Source organism: Leopardus geoffroyi, chromosome A3 (assembly GCF_018350155.1).
Source record: "Leopardus geoffroyi isolate Oge1 chromosome A3, O.geoffroyi_Oge1_pat1.0, whole genome shotgun sequence".
NCBI classification, from domain to species: Eukaryota; Metazoa; Chordata; class Mammalia; order Carnivora; family Felidae; genus Leopardus; species Leopardus geoffroyi.
The window spans coordinates 108,019,732-108,037,744 of NC_059336.1; the positions used below are offsets into that span (position 1 = coordinate 108,019,732).

At 42.3% G+C, this 18,013-nt stretch overlaps 1 protein-coding gene across 2 annotated transcripts in view; it reads right to left on the minus strand.

The window, feature by feature from the left end:
- TMEM178A (transmembrane protein 178A) overlaps positions 1 to 18,013 on the minus strand; it is a 52,662-nt gene that overhangs the window by 8,045 nt on the left and 26,604 nt on the right. Inside the window, exons 2-3 of one of the 2 annotated variants that reach the window (XM_045447055.1) lie at positions 6,545 to 6,658; positions 3,326 to 3,463 (exon numbers count right to left, since the gene is read on the minus strand). In XM_045447055.1, coding sequence (XP_045303011.1) covers positions 3,326 to 3,463; positions 6,545 to 6,658 — 252 coding nt within the window. The remainder of the gene's footprint in view (positions 1 to 3,325; positions 3,464 to 6,544; positions 6,659 to 18,013) is intronic. The other variant, XM_045447056.1, reaches the window with a different exon arrangement.

Consider the following 18,013-nt stretch of genomic DNA (forward strand, 5'->3'; position numbering starts at 1 on the left):
AACCCTACAAGGAAGGGAACAGATGAACACAACACAGCATATCCACCCCTCGGAAGAGCACGTAACTATGGAATACCATTGAAAACAACAGAGCAAAAAAAAACAGCAGAACAATGTGGGGAAAGCTTATGGCAGGATGTTATTTTTTTTCCTAATTTTTTATAATGTTTATTTATTTTGAGAGACAGAGACAGAGACAGAGACAGAGAGCCAGAGCACAAGCAGGGAAGGGAAAGCAGGCTCCAGGCTCTGAGCTGTCAGTAGAGAGCCCGACGCGGGGCTCGAACTCACGAGCCTTGAGATCATGTCCCAAGCCGAAGTCGGACTCTTAACCAACTGAGCCACCCAGGATCTCCCCTTTCTTTTTTTAAATTTTTTTTTAACGTTCATTTATTTTGAGAGAGACAGAGACAGAGTGCAAGTGGGGAAGGGGCAGAGAGAGACAGGGAGACACAGAACCCAAATGGAGGATGTTAAATGGAAGCCCAGAAGACTAAATACTGTGATCATGGTTACGAACATCTTTTTTTTTTTTTTTTTTTAAATGAGGCAAACTCATGGGCAAGATTTGGTCCAGAATAAGAAAAATATTTCAACAACCTCCTTTTTCAGGTGGTGGGATCTACAAGAGGATTTTCTCCTTATTCCCAAATGTTGGGCCAACCAAACATTTGTTTGGCCAACCAAAAGCCAAGAAAACTGGACGATGTTATGTTGTGTCTGTTAGTCCTTCAGGACTGGTCATCAGACTTCAAGTTTCTAAGCCTGGGGTATGTTTTTTTTTTGGCTGTTGTGGGGTTTTTGTGATTGTGGCTATTGTTTTGCTTGTTTCGTTTTTGTTTAACAATTGCACATGGGCTTTTGATGATAAATCCTGAGGATGCCTGAGTCAATCTGGCTCGGAGTTCTAGTCCACATGAGGATCAGAAATAAGGGCTGAGCATGGAAATGTGGAGCGGGGGCAGGACGCTTGGCTGCTAGCCTTTCTCCCTGCTTACCCAGTGCTCAACAACCACCCCCCTTTATTTAAAACCAGTCCGGCCTGCGACCTTCCTAGGAACTCTCACTAGCCCTGGCTTTTATGGCCCAGTGATTTATTTTACTGCTAACGATTGTTTTATATCTAAGAGCATCCTAAATTATTTATGCATTACCCATATTAAAGTGTGCTTTAAAACCACCACTAAGGTTTTCTTGTCTATAGCTTCTCTCATTTTCCTGACAAGGGGATATAAGGTGAGTCTTTCCAGGGTTGGGAGGGGAGGCGAATCTGCAGTTCTTTGATGTATACACGGACGAGAGTCAGGAAAACGGGGGCTCAACCAATAATGGGAGGGAAGAACATGGATGAGATTTTTAATGACCATTATGCCCCAGCAGAGGCTTAAAGGGATCCTCTGGGCAGACAGGCCTCTCTGCTTCTTTGCTACCCTGACTCATCGGTTCTGCAATTTGGATTTTAAATGAGGTACCCAATGGCTAGTCTGGAGGGTTCAAATCTTCCTCCAAAACCTCAGGACCTAGAATTTTAGCCTCCCTGTGCTACAATCTAAGAGCATTCACCAAAATATGGAAAGCTCAACTTGGTTTTCTGCTCAGACTACTCAGGGGCCGTGTGACCTCAGACGGTTCTGTCAGGGTGCTTACGACGACGACGATGACCCATCTTGCTCACAGAGAGAGAAAGGGGCTGAAGGAAGGGCCCCTGCCTGTGACTTGGGTTACTTAGGCTGCCGATTGTCCGACCACACCAGAAAGCAAAGCGCCACCTACCTGTCAACCCTGAAAGAAGGACAGACAGGAAATGGTGCCAGCCAATGGTGTCAGGCATCACTGCCTCCAGTTAACAGGTGGGGGAGCGGCTATTAAGGAAGAAGAGCTAGCAAACCCAGGTGTGGTCGTTTGAAAAACTGAACTCCAGAGAAATAGGCAATAGGCTTGTTCAAAATGGTGACATATGCAGAGTCATATTGGCTCCAATACTGAGTATACTTGTGAAACTGTTAATTTGGCATTTACTAATCACTAATACATTAATTATCTTGTGAAAGAGGAGAAGGGAAAAAAAGGTTTCTTCCCTGTAGCCGCCTTCAGCTGTCAACTCAGCTCCTGACTCCTTTTTAGACAAAAGCACCCTTCACCTGCTAATCAAAGAGACCACAGGCCTGTCTCCACACACTACCCCCTTTCCAATACCCTGCTTGAAGATCCCTCTTCTGCTTAAAACCTGGTGGCTTCCATTACCCTTGGATTGAAATCCAGCCACTGCCTGCATCTCCCACATCAAGAGACACTATCCTTTTTCTCCCTGCCCTCCAACCACACTGGTCTTCTTTCCATGGCTCGAGATACACCCACCAAGCCACCCCTGCCTCAGGACGCGGCTCGCCCTGCAGCACATGCCCGCCCTCTGCCGGCTGCTTTCCATGATTTAGCTGGGAAATCACCTCAGCCAGGTGTTCCCTGAGACCCCTATTCCACCTTCTTTGTTTTCCTCACAGTATTTATCATTATCACAAGTTATGGTCTCTGTCTCCCTGCGACAGAAATGGAGAAGGATTCTGTTTGCCTTATTCATGGTGTCTCTGGTACCTAGAGTAGTAAGTCCTCAAAAAACATCTGTGGAGTAATTTGTGTGTAAAAATGACACCACGGTGCCTGGGCGGCTCAGCCGGTTACGCATCTGACTCTCGGTTTTGGCTCAGGTCATGATCTCACGGTTCGTGGGTTCGAGCCCCGCGTCTGGCTCTGTGCTGACAGTGTGGAGCCTGCTTGGGATTCTCATTCTCTCTCTCTCTCTCTCTCTCTCTCTCTCTTTCTCTGCCCCTCCCTCACTCATGCTGTCTTTGTTTTCTCGAAAGAAAGAAAGAAAAAGAAAGAATGAAAGAAAAATGACACCAAAGACACCATCACTAAGAGAAGTACTTTGAGTTGACTTTCAGCCTTGGCGGGGGTGGGGGGGGTGGGGGGGGGTGGGGGGGTTGTGCTGATCACTCTTTCTCTCCTTGCGGGCTCCTGATAAATGATGACCAGGGCTTGCCAGGAGTCCAGGCCAGGGCTAGAGACATGGTATGAAGCAGAGACAGAAAATACAGGGCTGGCTCATACGGAGATCAAGCCCAAGACATTTTCGTCCAACCTTCTCGGGGCCCACAGTGGAGAAACCAGGCCTGTACTATTAACACTGCTGTTTTCTTTAAATTGTGTATTACCCACAAAAGCCAAACGACCTCTGGTTGCTCTTTTCACAAGTGAAAGCAAAATTAACAAAGCGAGGCTGGCCACAGGCAGGCAGCCTCCACTTTTGCTGAGGTGTTGGGCGTACCTGTCATGAGGAAAAGGAGTCCGGCCACGTGTTGGGTCAAGCTTTCCTCCCAGAAGAAACTGACCGTGGCCACGATGCAGCCACAGAGCAGGACGGCTACAGCCATGCCCAGGAAGCCGGCAGTGATTCTTCTCAAGTCTACTCTCAAAACACAAACATTCCGAATGAAAAGCAGAAGCAGCAAAGTCATTGAAAACCAGAGAACGAAGAGCTTTGTATATACATTGTCAAAACTAGTAAGTGACACGGGCAGTCTTAGGGTCTGTGGGGCTGATGTGGTTTAGAGAAGTCTCTCCCCAGGTATTCCAGAAGAGGACAGACGGTGTCCAGCAAATCCAGGGGGCAGAGTCTACCTTCTCTGAGTCCACGGAGAAGTCTGTACCCCACGGAGAGTAGGCCAGAGGACAAGGCCAGGGTAAACCTGGGTAATAGATAGCAAGTTCCTTAATGTACTGAGAGTGAGGTAGGTAACAGAAATATCTTTACTTCCCTTAACAGAGTGATGGAAATGTAGCTTACCACCACTGTCGTGGCTCCACTTAATCCGGCTTTGGAGAAAGAGCCCACAAAGTGTGTTACAGTGAAATATGGTTTTACCTGAGCACCTTGATGGCCGATTGTTTTATTTCTCATTTACATCTACTCCCGCCTATTTTCAAAAAGGATTTGAGAAAGTGGAGGCAATCGTGGTGACTGAAATGGGGCCCAAAGTGCACATATGGGGTATCTGCTCGTAAACTCCCTCTCCCCTTAAACACAGGCCCCACAGCCCAAGTACCCATTTCCACAGGCTGAGGAGAGACCTTTCTCATGGCCAAGGGTCTGCCGTAGACACAACCGGCAGGTATGGTCTGTCACAAAGACGCAATCGGGATCCCGGAGCCAAAAACCCAGCCCCTCCACCACCTCCTAGGTGAAACCAAGAGATGGACGGACTGCAGGCACCTGACATATTGTCACTCTGATTGCTACCCTCAAGCAGCAGGGGGTACTCTGATTGCCCACCCTCTGCTATTTCACTTCTTCTATCTCCTTACCTTTTGTTTGAACAAGTGTACATTTTTAAAATTGTTAGCTGAATACCTGTGACCCTTCTTAAAACAATAGATCTCAAGCAGAGATCCGGTGCCCCTGAGGCCAGTCAATAGCTCTGGGCACCCTTGGACCATTCCTTTTTTTTTTTTAATTTATTTTAATTTAATTTAATTTTATATATGTATATATTTTTATTTTTTAATTTTATTTAAATACGAGTTAGTTAACATATAGCTTAATAATGATTTCAGGGGGAGAATTCAGTGATTCATCCCTTACATATAACACCTATTGCTCATCCCAACAAGTGCCCTCCTTAATGTCCATCCCCCATTTATCCCATACCCCCCACACCTCCCCCCAGCACCCTCAGTTTGTTCTCTGTATTTAAGAGTCTCCTATGGTTTGTCTCCTCTCTTTTCATCTTATTTTTCCTTCCCTTCCCCTATGTTCATCTGTTCTGTTTCTTAAATTCCACATATGAGTGATATCATATATTTACTTTCAAAGGGATTTCCCATTTTCAGCTCAGAGCATTAAATGAAAGCAGAGCATCTCTGCCTAGATGAGGAAGTGTAGACACCTCAGACCAAGGGCCAGGGACAGTGATAATTTAAAGGGGCTGAGTTTAATGTTAAGGGTATAAGTCATTTGGAGACATCCACATCTGAACAGGGGAAATGTCAGAAGAGTTCAGTCATTGGTATCTCAACTCCCTAAATTCCCTGTGGTTTCAGTAGTAATTCTGTTGTCTATGACCATTAAAAGGTACAAGGTTCAGATATAATCCACATAGGATTTGCATCAGTACCAGACATGTTAAGCTTATCTGATAAACATGGTACAAATCACCAAATATAACTTTCTCAGAAAGGGCTATGCATGCAGATACCGAAAGTCTCTTTCTGGGAGAACCTCAAAGAGGATGAAGGGAACACTCAAATACCATCTTGCTGGGCAACAGCAGGGCACAGACTCCTTGAGTACAGAGGTGACGCTCTTTCTCAGGTTCCTATGTCTATCTTTTCTCACCAGACAGAAAAATCAGTGACTGTGTGGCTTTCTAGACTTGTTGATTAAGGCAAAGAACTCCAAACACGCTCATAAAGAATTCAGATGTGAGAACACTCAGATAAAACTCTCAGATCTGCTGAGAAATGCTTGTTAAGATCAGCCAACAAGAGAGAGTTCTCAGGGAGTCATAGCACTAAGGAAAAAACCACATTTCAGCCAATGACTTTCCAAGTCCTAAATCTGCCAATCAGAGTATGTGTAACATTGAGCCTGCTGCTGGAGCCGTGTCATAAGAGCTTCCATGGTCGGGTGTGGAGTTCAAAACAGAGCCTTTCATCTGCAGAGATTTCCTCACAAAATGAGGTTCTGCTTGGTTTTCTGCAGTGGCCTTGGCCACCCAACTGGATCACCAATGTCCTCGCTGCTTATTTCATTGGCAAATGACAGTGTCGGCCTCCGATTAGGGTCTAGTCTTTTTCTCTTTTTTTTTTTTTTTTTTTTTTGCTTTCCTGAGTCACCTATCACCAGGCAGCATGAGTCAGCAATTTTCAGGTAGATATCTGCCCTCTTTGGTATCACATGGCATGGTCCTTTCTAGATTTTCACATTTTCCTGACAGTGAAAAAGAGTAGTTCCCATCATTGAGATGTCCTCTGATAACAGACATCCTCTGAGAAAATTACAACATGCACTCATAAAGATATTTTGGCAGAAATACCAAGGTCTGAGATAGACATGGTAGCTAAAATAAATATTCTACAAACGAAACAAAACCGAGAGTACCTAAGGTATAATCTCCTTGGTTTACTAACCTAAGTGGCAGAGCAGATCTTCATGCACGATGACTTGGTAAAGAAAAGATGCAGGAGGCCATTTCGGTACAGATGCCCCCAGGGCAGAAACACACACACACACACACACACACACACACACACACACACACACTGCCCTGTCTCGAAAAGCCTCAGGCCTGATTTTCACACGTTCCACCTGTAAACAAGTTGTGACTGCAGCCTAGCGAAATGACTCCCTGAGTCTCTGACCAAGTCAGATTGGGCCCACGTAGAATCAGCACAACGTCCTTCCGTCCAAACCTGAGAGGGCTGGTGGGAATACTTTTTGTGCGGCAAGACACCATTTCCTCTCTGACCCGTTCCCAGAAATACTCACGAAGCAGGTGCCATTCATCTTGCTGAATTGTCTTGGTTAAATTGAAAGGAATGTTTCGTAAGCGGATTGGCTGAGAAAAGTGGTACTTGATGGCTGTGCATCGCTGTGCAATACCTTGAAGGAAATAAGAAATGCGATTTACTAGTCCGTGTATTTGTAATAGAATTCTGGAGATCTACAGCCCAATAATGTGTCCTGAACTGGGTTGAATGGGGGGAGGGATAGGAATCACCTGATGACTCTCAGTGATACAGGCAAGTCAGAGCAGTAAAAATCTAAAATGTGAAATACTTTTTTAAATCATGTGTCACTTGTGAATGTCATAAACTTGATAAAGATCTAAACTCCCCAAATTGTTTTTCAACGCTGAGTTTGTGTTAACTAAACACAAAACTCCTCAAGGAAAAATGGCCTAAAAGTATACATGTGGTTGGGGGAAATCAGCTTAAAATTTGAAGTTAACCCAGATAAATTACATGTGTCTGAACTTGATCCAATCTCAAACTCTCAAATGGGTTGCATCAAAAAGTTCATTAGGAAGTGTGTTATTTGGAAACCAGAAGACATTATTTATTCCATGAAGACAACCCTCTCTGTGGTGGCTTAGGTGGTGATTCAGTCACCAGATAACCCTCAAGAGCCTATTTAACCCCAGAGCAGCTGATGCATTTCCTTAATACAAATTTTACTGACCTAAATTCTGGGTCCCAAGAGAAAGAGTACTACTAAAAGTAGAGAGGGAAACGAACATTAAAGTAGAGAGGAGAAAGAAAAAGCTTTCCCTACCTTTTCTGGCTGCATGCCCAGCCCTAGGCACAATATTTTGAAATGAGCAAGTATACCCATTGATTTATCTAGTATCTTCTCCTACCCTCTCTCCCAACCCATGCTTTTATTGCATAAATAAATACGGGCTTATTTTTCCCCTAAAATCTTCTGAGCCCCATGATTCAGCCTGAATCCTATGATAACCCTGCAGCTACTAAAAAAAAATCCTCATAGATGCAAATAAATGTCTAATTTCTGGAATTTAATTACTTATAGAAATAAAACTTTGGGGGGCACATAGGTGTCTCAGTCGGTTAAGCGTCTGACTCTGTTTCGGATCAAGTCATGATCTCATGGTTTTGTCAGTTTGAGCCCCACATCCGGCTCTGTGCTGACAGCTCAGAGCCCGGAGCCTGCTTTGGATTCTGTGTCTCCCTCTCTCTCTGCCCCTCCCTTGCTAGTGCTCTGTCTCTCTCTGCCTCTCAAAAATAAATAAGCGTTAAACAAATTTTTTTCTTTCAAGTTATAAAAAAAAAAATGTACATTCCTGGATGGACCCCACCCAAGATATTCTAAATCAAAGGATTTGGGATGGAGCCAGGAACCTGAACTTTAACAAACATCCCAAGTAATTCTGAGGCAGGCAGTCCTTGAATCTCACTTTGAGAAACACTGCCCCAAGACTACCTCTGCTTTGGGGAAGATTTTTCTTTTTTTTTTTTAATCATGAAACCACCAATTCCCTCAAAGTTCGAAGCTCTATTTTTCTCCTTGTTTTTTCAACATGGGCCCGTGGCAGTGGTTCTGTGGTCTAAGGCACATAAGTTAGATGTTTATATAGAAGTCAGAAAACGCCTGTGCTTAAAAAGAACAAACAATCTAGGACGAGAATAGTAGCGGATAACATGCTGCAAATGTATTAATAGCTTGCATTTGTATTTTTCAAAATTGTCATTCCAAGCGGTATTCATCCTCTAGGTGACCTTGAGGCTCTGTAAAGCAGGGAGTGAAGGCTAAGGCAGAGCTGAAGACATGAACGACATCCACACAGAGCCCATCAGCAAACATTGGGACTTATTAGTTCCAGGCAGCTAAGGACATTTCTGTCCATTAGCTTCACACACAGCTGGTCAAGCAGAGACTTCAGGGGCCACATATGACAAAGAATAGAGACTTTATAGAATCAGTTCAGGAAAGACACTAAAGAAACCAACAACACCACCACCAAATAATAACAAACCCTGAGGAGGAAGAAGGAGAATCTAATTTCTAGAGTTGCTACATAATATTTTTTTAAATACACAGTTTTCAGTAAAAAAGTATACAACATACAAAGAAACAAGAACATATGGTCCATGCATGAGGAAAAAAGCCATTCAGTAGAAAGTATCACTGAGGAAACCCAGATGTTGGACTTACCTGACAAAGACGTTAAATCAGCTGCTTAAAACGTGTTCAAAGAACTACAGGCAAGTATGAGAATGATGTCTCACCCTACAGAGAATATCAGTAAAGTGACAGGAAGGATAAAAAGAAAAAAAAAAAAAAAGTGGAAATCCTGAACTTGAAAAGCACAATAAATGAAATGAAAAATCCACTGGAGGGGCAGAAAAATTAATCAGCAAACGTGAAGATAAGTCAATTGAGATTATCCAGTCTGAAAAAAATGAGGAAAGAAGAGAAGAAAATAAACAGAGCCTCAGAGATCTGTGAGACACCATCAATTATACCAATGTCAGTATAATGGAAATCTCAAGAAGGAGGAAAGAGAAAAAGGGGCAAAAAGAATATTTGATGAAATAATGGTCAAAAGTTCCCCAAATGTGATGAAAAACATACATCCTCACATCTAAGTTTGATGAACCACAAATAGGATAAACTCAAAGGGAGCCACACCCAGACACATCATAATCAAACTCCCAAAAGCTAAAGAGAACATTTTGAAAGAAGCAAGAGAAAAGCAACTTATCACATACAAGCGTTCCTCAAAAGAGTAGAAGATGATTTCTCATCAGAAATTATGGAAGCCAGAAGGGAGTGAGATGACATATTCAAAGCAACGAAAGAAAGAAAATTAATCAAGAATTCTATATGCAACAAAGTCATCTTTCAGAAATGAAGGAAAAATTAAGACATTTCCAGCAAAACAAAAACTGAGAGAGTATGTCACTAGCAGACCTCTCCAACAAGAAATACTAAAGGGGGTCCTTCTGGATGAAACGAAAGTACAGTAACTGAATCTACATGAAGAAATAAAGAACATTTGTCCGGGTGCCTTGGTGGCTCAGTCAGTTAAGTGTCTGACTTCGGCTCAGGTCGTGATCTCACGGTCCGTGCGTTTAAGCCCTATATCAGGCTCTGTAGTGACAGTTCAGAGCCTGAAGCCTGCTTTGGATTCCGTGTCTCCCTCTCTCTGCACCTTCCCTGCTCTCTCTCTCTCTCAAAAATAAATAAACATTAGAAAAAAATAAAGAACATTTGTCAAGGTCATGACATGGGTAAACATAAAAGATAATATAAATGTACTATCTGTGCTGTAACTTTTTTTCTATTATCTGATTCAAAAGACACAAAACATTAACCAAAAATTGTAAATCTGTGTTGAGGATCATACAATGTAATTTGTATGATAATAACCATGCAAAGGAGAGGAGAGGGAATGGAGCTATAAAGCAGCAAAGCTTTTATATACGAGTGAAATTCAGTTGGTATTAACCCAAACTTGATTGCTATAAATTAAAATGTTAATTGTAATTCACAAGGCAACTTGTGTGTGTGTGTGTGTGTGTGTGTGTGTGTGTGTGTGTGAGTGTATACGTACATATATAATACATATTTAAAAGGTTACTAGAAAACATCCATTTAACACAGAAAACAGTAATGGAAGAATAGAGGAACGTATAGAAAACAAATAGCAAAACAGCGGACATAATTCCTCCCTTATAAGGAATTACATTAAATCTAAACAGATCAAACACTCCAATCAAAAGACAGAGATTTGCATTATAAATAAAACAACGTGATCCACCTATATGATGTCCACAAGAGACACACTTTAGATCCAAAGATGCAAATAGGTTGAAAGTAAAAGTACAGAAAAAGATATTCCATGCAATCACCAAAAGAGAGATGGGAATGGTATACTAACATCAGATAAAATAAACTTAAAGACAAAATTTTTACTATAGGCAAAGACATTTTAGAATGGTAAAAGGGTCAATCCCCTGGGAATTTATAAAATTATAAACACATATGCACCTACTTACCAACAGAGCCCCCAAAATACAGGAAGCAAAAAACTGAAGGGAGAAATAGACAATTCAACAAGAATAGTTGAAGGCTTCAATATCCCACTTTCAAACATGGTACAACATTTAGAAGATCAACACAGAAATAGAAGATTTGAACAACACTCTAAAACAACTAGACAGAACACATCTATAGAACACTTTACCCAACTACAGCAGAATACACATTCTTTTTGAGTGCACATAGAATGTTCTCTACGATAGACCATATGTTAGGCAATAAAACAAATCTCAATATATTTAAAATTATTAAAACCATATGGAGTATGTTCTCTGACCATACTACAATGAAGTTAGAATCAATAAGAGAACTTGAGACATTCACAAATTTGTGGAAATGTAGTAACACACTCCTAAATAGCCAAGTGTTCAAAAAATAAATCACAAGAGAAATTTAAAAGCACTCTGAGATGAATGAAAACTAAATCACAGCATACCAAAATTTATGGGATGCAGCTAAAGTGGTGCTTAGAGGAAAATTTATAGCTGCAAATGCCTACATTAAAAAACAAGATGTCAAATCAATAACCTAACTGTCTACCTTAAAAAACCAAAAAAAGAAAAGCAAACTAAACCCTAAGCAGAAGAAAAGAGATTATATAATTACAGTAGAAACAAATGAATTAGAGAATAGAAGAACACAGAAAATAAGCAAGACCAAAAACTGGCACTAAGATTAATAAAATTGACAAAATTAAGATTAATAAAATTTAGTTAATCTAACCAAAATAAAAAAAAAAGAAGACTCAAGTTACTAAAATCAAGAATAAAACAGAGGGCATTACCAATATGGAAATAAAAAGGATTGTAAGAGAATATTGTGAAACAATTATATGCCAACAAATTAGATTATACAGATGAAATTTGTAGAATGACATAAACTACCACAACTGACTCAAATAGAAATAGAAAATCTGAAAAGATATGTAATAGGTAGAGATTAAGGTAGTAAATAACTTATTAAAAATCTTCCAATGATGGAGTGCCTGGCTGGCTCAGTCAGTAGAGCATGAGACTCTTGTTCTTGGGGTTGTGAATTCATGCCCCGTGTCAGGTGTAGAAATTACTTAAAAATAAAATCTTTACAATTAAAATCTTCCAGTGAAGAAAAGCCCAGGACCATACATCCTTACTGGTAAATTTTACCAAATATCTGAAAAAGAATAACAATCGTTCATAAACTCTTCAAAAAAAAAAATAGTAGAATTCCCAAATCATTCTAGGAGGTCAATATTACACCTGATACAAAAACCAAAAACATAACAAGAATATTTCAAAATATTCTTGTGACTATTATATACAAAAATCCTCCACAAACACTAGCAAACTGAATTCAGCAACATATAACAAAGACTATGCATCATGACCAAGTGGGATTGATATCATGAATGCAAGATTGTTCCAACATGTGAAAATCAATTAATATAATAGGCCTTATCAAAAGAATAAAGCACAGAAACCACAAGATCATCTCCTAAATGCAGAAAAAGCATTTGACAAAATCTATTTGATGCTCACCCACAACCCTATGAACCAGATTAAAAAATAATAAGTAAGGGGCGCCTGGGTGGCGCAGTCGGTTAAGCGTCCGACTTCAGCCAGGTCACGATCTCGCGGTCCGTGAGTTCGAGCCCCACATCGGGCTCTGGGCTGATGGCTCAGAGCCTGGAGCCTGTTTCCGATTCTGTGTCTCCCTCTCTCTCTGACCCTCCCCCATTCATGCTCTGTCTCTCTCTGTCCCAAAAATAAATAAACGTTTAAAAAAAAATAAATAATAAGTATGATTTGCTCCGTTAAGTAGGTAGAAAAATTTGAAGTTCAGAGACATTAAGCAACTAGCCTAAGGCCACAGTGCAAAGTAGTAACCAAGCTTTAACATGTATGCTGTTATCCAAATTTTGTATACTAGTCACTCAGGAAAGTTAGAAATCCTTAATCTTTTAGAAGTGCATCTTAATTCTGTGGGTGGCTACAACGAGTTATTAAGCAAATTGTCAATTTACAGGGAAAAGCACATTTTCTTCGTTTTTTTTTTTTTAAGTTGGCTCCACGCCCCAAATGGAGCCCAATGCAGAGCTTCAACGTGCAACTGATCAAAAGTCAGTGGCTTAACTGACTGAGCCATCCAGGCGCCCCCATTTTTTTTGGTTTAGTAACAACATGTGCTCTTTTGGAAACAAAACTTAATTGAGGCTTCTGTCTGTATATTACCCATACCTTTTGACAATGTTATTTGGAGACTGGATTGGCTCTATGGCTGACTCAGTGACTTCATTCTACCTGCATCTCACAGAAGCTGCTTCATGCTCAAATGGAGTGTGGACTGAGTAGAAACCGTTCTCTGAGAGCGCGAGGGGCTGGCCCTAGGACAGCTTCTATGCTAGGGAAATGCACGGTTCCTTTTACATCACAGGGGACATTCTCAGGGCTCATCTCAGCCCCTTGCTAGGAACAGGCACGATCCCAGGAGGAAGAGCCGCGGAAAGGAGGAAGGCAGCTGGCCAGTGCTCTCCTGCTTCCCCAGGGGCATCCAGCATGTGCCAGGAGTGAGGTAAGCAGTGCTCACGTAGCCAAATTACCTTTCCTTCCCCGCTAGGCTCCCAGGCTAAATTTAAACTGCCAAGCGCTCTGAAAGGAGAAGAGAAAGGAGGTGTGGAGAGTGACAAGGTCTGGACCGGACGGTAACAAGCAGTACTCAACAATCCCACTGATTGGGAGCCTGCTGGCAAGCCCAGAGCCCCTCAGCTGAGCTTGCAAGAAAACAGTCTACGGCTCCTGTGCTCCACTCCCTTGGAAGATGATCAAGACTCCAGGCAGAATTAGGAGAGAAAGTGGGAGTGAAGGACAGATCAGCAGCAGTGTCAGGGGCCCACATTAGCTGGTGTATTTCTTGTTCTTAAACTCCGCTGCTGTCTCAGAAAGTCAAATAGATTCGAAGGGGGGAGTATATTATTAAGGTCTGGCTCCTTACAGCATACGCTTTAAACTGACAAAATGAAACTTGACAAAAATCACACAGGAAAAGACCTGTAGTTGCTTGACAGCTTGCCAAAGACAAATTAGGTCCTTTTGATGAAAAGACATGTGTGCGTGTATGTGTGGATGGTGGTAAAGACGGAAGTTCCGTGCGATGTTATGTTACAAAGTGATACTGTGGAAATCCACAAGGAGGCATTAGCTTCCAATTTTTTCAAAGCCATGCATGCAAACTTTGAAATTAACTGGCTTTCTGGGTATAGACAGCAATGAATCTGGCTCTCTGAAAAGGAACACAAAAAGCATGAGCTCATAGCACCAGATGGCATCACACAATGGGGGGAAGAAACATGCAGAGGGTTGAAAAGAACAAGTTGTGATCTATATTTAGTGATTAATTAGCTTCTTAAAGGGCCAAGTAGAGCCGCTTTAATGATGATATAAACCACAGAAGAAGATACATAAATATACTGCACAGAGGTTAGGAATAGGGTTTATGGTCCGGTGAATATCTGTTGTTTCTGGTGCTTAGGGAGATGAATCAAATTCTAAGCTAAGTCACAGAAACTCATACTCAAGGTTAAATGGGAGACAAACAGCAGAAGATGCTGTAAAAAGTCACTAGGACCAGGCAATGATGTGGTGGCTAAAGGTCTTGGAGTCAGACAGACTTGGATTTGAAACCCGGCTGTGCGACTTTTGGCAAGTGACGTAAACTCTCTGAGCCTCTGTGCCTTCATCTGTACAAGGCGGGGGGTGGGGGTGGGAAACGGCAGATGCCTTCTGTGGTTATTATGAGGAATGAAAGAGGTCATTCAAGGACTTAGCATGGGACGCAGCCAGTCGAAGCACTCGATAAATGTCAGCATTTGGTTACGAAATATCTCCTGGCACTTGCTCACATTCACCATACAGAACTATTGCCACACACACAAGGAGTCTGCACCCCAAATGTGCATTGCAGATTAACCCAAGTGTCCAGAGAGATAGACACAGGCAACGGAACGCCTGAACGGCGGTCTACCCAATGGCTCTCATGTTTCCTCTCCACTCAACGCTCAGTGCAAGACTCCCATCGCTACACTCTTGAAGAGCTGGCCGACTGGCCTCCTTACCGCTCTTCTCTCCACCCTCCAACCCACCCTGTTGCCACTGCTGGATAAATCTGCTGTGGAAAGGTCTGGGGCCTCTGGAGCCTCAGCTGCCCATCTGTAATGCAGACTATGACAACCCTTAAGATTTTGCTATAAGGGGCACCTGGGTGGCTCCGTCAGTTAAGCGTCCGACTCTCGATTTTGGCTCAGGTCATGATCTCGCGGGTTGGTGAGGTTGAGCCCCACGTCGGGTTCTGTGCTGACAGTGCAGAGCCTGCTTGAGATTCTCTCTCTCTCTCTCTCTCTCTCTCTCTCTCCCTCCCCCTTCCCTGCTCGCGCTCTTTCTCTCTCTCAAAATAAATAAATTAAAAAATAATTTTAAAAAAACAAGATTTTTGCAATAATCACCCGCCATTTACAGTACCATGCACTTAATATGTTTCTTTACATTGATTACTACAAGTGGGACACAATTTTACCTCCCATAATGTAATTAGGGATTTGTTGTAGAATTATGTACTTATTTTAAAATGAAGTACCCAGCACATAGTAAATGCCACCTGTTTATTAAATAGCTTTAATGCTGTGCCAATGTACCAACTTCCACACTTGGGCAAACAGAAGATGAGAAAATTCGTGGTCCCTGAAAGCAATAAAGCCTGAGGTTTTCATCATCTGGCTCTGTCTTGCCTCTACATAGTAACATACCATTGGCTTCCCCCTAATCAAAACCAGGCTCTAGGCCCTTGTCACTTATCCCCGCCCCCCACTTCACTTACTTTTACTGCAACTGGTCCCCAGGGCTATATCTCCACCACTCCCACAGATGCGCCTTGGCAGGGTCAGGCCCCTTTCTTCCTAGAGCTATACAGCCATCACCTTGGAACCACCCCAAACCCCCTAAGCCCCCCAAGCCCAACACCTTCATTCAAAATGCCTTCCCGAAGGAACACAGCAGCCGTCGCAGCTCATTTCTCTTCTCTGGTGTTGTGATGTTAGGGGCTGAGCCTCACAATCTGGCTCTGGATCATTTCCTAATAGATCAGAGTGTCTGCCTCCGTCGGAGTGTCCCGAGTTCCTTAAGAGCCGAGGTTGTGACTTCTTTCTGGGTCCTTGACGTGTAAGAGCTATGGCTAGCAGATGAAAGGGTGAGTGAACAGCTTGCACTGTTTCCTAAAACATTTCAGAGGCAACGTGGAATTCCATAACTGGCCCGTGGACAGAAAAATAGAGAACTCTTTTCACACCAGCTCTGCCGGCACGCGTCCCGGTCTGAAAGGAAAGATCCATCATGGGGTCACAGGGCAAGGGGGCTGCCATGTTCTCATCAGAGAGATTTTGTTTCAGAGGGAATCAGGTGCTAAGCAGACAAAAGAAAACGTCTTCCTTGTCGCCTCCTTTAAGGGGTACGAACAGCCCTCACTGAGATAAATAAACCAAATACAGTGAGTTTAGTGGGCTAATGTTGGCAATTTTAAGCCTCAAATGGCCAAAACCAGTCCTGAAGTCAAGCCCTGAGGGCAAACCCATCATCAGGTCTCCAGAGCTGAGAGGAGAGAGGCACAAAGTTAGTGATTGTGGAGTGGCACTGACCGGTGGAAATACAAGCCATATATAGAATTTCAAGTTTTCTGTGGCCATGCTACAAAAATAAATAGGCAAGAATAATTATCTTCTATTTTAATTTAACATAAAATCAATATTTTAAAAAGTATTAGTGGAATTTTTTTGAGTTTACTTTTTTTTTTTTAGTAATCTTGACACCCAGCATGGGGCTTGAACTCACAATCCTCTGCTCTTCCAACTGAGCCAGCCGGGCACCCGTTAGTGAGATATTTTACATACTTTTTTCACACTAAATCTTCAAAATCTGCTGTTTTTCACTTAAAACACAGGAAGTCTCATCCCAAGAGCTCAACAGTCTCACGTGGCTGCTGGCCACTGTACCGGAGAGAGGAAAGTTCCAGATGAAGGTGAACAAGACTCCAAATGAAGTAAAAGCAACTGAGAGCAAGTGTTTGATCTAGGAAGTACCTGACAGGTGTCAAAGTCGTTCTTGTTTAGACTCTCCATAACACACTACTTTGTTCTGCTACTCTTGTTTCTTATTACTAATGGGGAATCACCTCACTTGCGTAGAATTATATCTGTGTTCACTCTATATTCTCTTTTTTTTTTATTTTTTAAATGTTTTTATTTATTTTTGAAGGAGAAAGAGAGACAGAGCATGAGTGGGGGAGGAGCAGAAAGATGGAGACACAGAATCCGAAGCAGGCTCCAGGCTCTGAGCCATCAGCACAGAGCCTGATGCAGGGCTCAAACTCACAAACTGTGAGATCATGACCTGAGCTGAAGTCAGACACTTAACTGACTGAGCCACCCAGGTGCCCAATTCCCTCTCTTTAAAAAAAAAAAAAAAAAAATGTTTATTTATTTATTTTTGACAGACAGAGAGACACAGAGGCAGAGGGAGAGGGAGAAAGAGAGAAGCCCAAGCAGGCTTCAAGCTGTCAGTGCAGAGCCCGACTCGGGCTTGATCCCACGAACCACAAGATTATGACCTGAGCCAAAATCAAGAGTTGGATGCTCAACCGACTGAGCCGCCCAGGTGCCCCTCTATGTCCTCTTTGAAGCAAGACACCTGGATTTGCACTCTGGCTTCACACTCACTAGCTGTGTGTCCTCAGCAAACTTCCTAATAGCAGTTTCCTCAGCTATAATATATGGACAGGGGTAGTCCATCTATCCCAGAGGATTAAATGAGGCATTCATATAATACTGTTAGTGTTAGCTTCTATCACTATCGTTATTATATTTATCATTATTATTATTCATTATTATCATTATTCTGCTACTGCTACTTTTTTTTTTTTTTTTACCTGAACAAACCCAGACAACTGGACTATTCCTTGAAGGCAAGACTCTAGTGAGTTCCTTGAACTGTAAACACATGATCTCTAGGGGCCAAAGAGGGAGGATTCAGTGACAAGTCTGACAGATTCAACCTACTGCAGAGAGAGTAAACATCACCACAGGAAGTTGAAAGGAGGAGGGGAGCAGGGGAGCAAACCAGAAATAACAGTGCTCAAACAAGCATGATCTTGTGCACAGGTAGCAGCTGTCACGGGGTTAAAGCAGTGAAAGACTGCTGGTTTGCTGAATCCCTTTTTCAATTTCCTTTAGTGTAGTTAGTATATCTACAATAAAAAAAAATAGAATTAAAAAAAATCAAAACCAGGGATTCTCAGCTTCTCAAAACCGTGAGAGCACGCAGTTGGTGATTAGCTGGTAGGACATGGATTCACGATTGGAGATTAAAGACA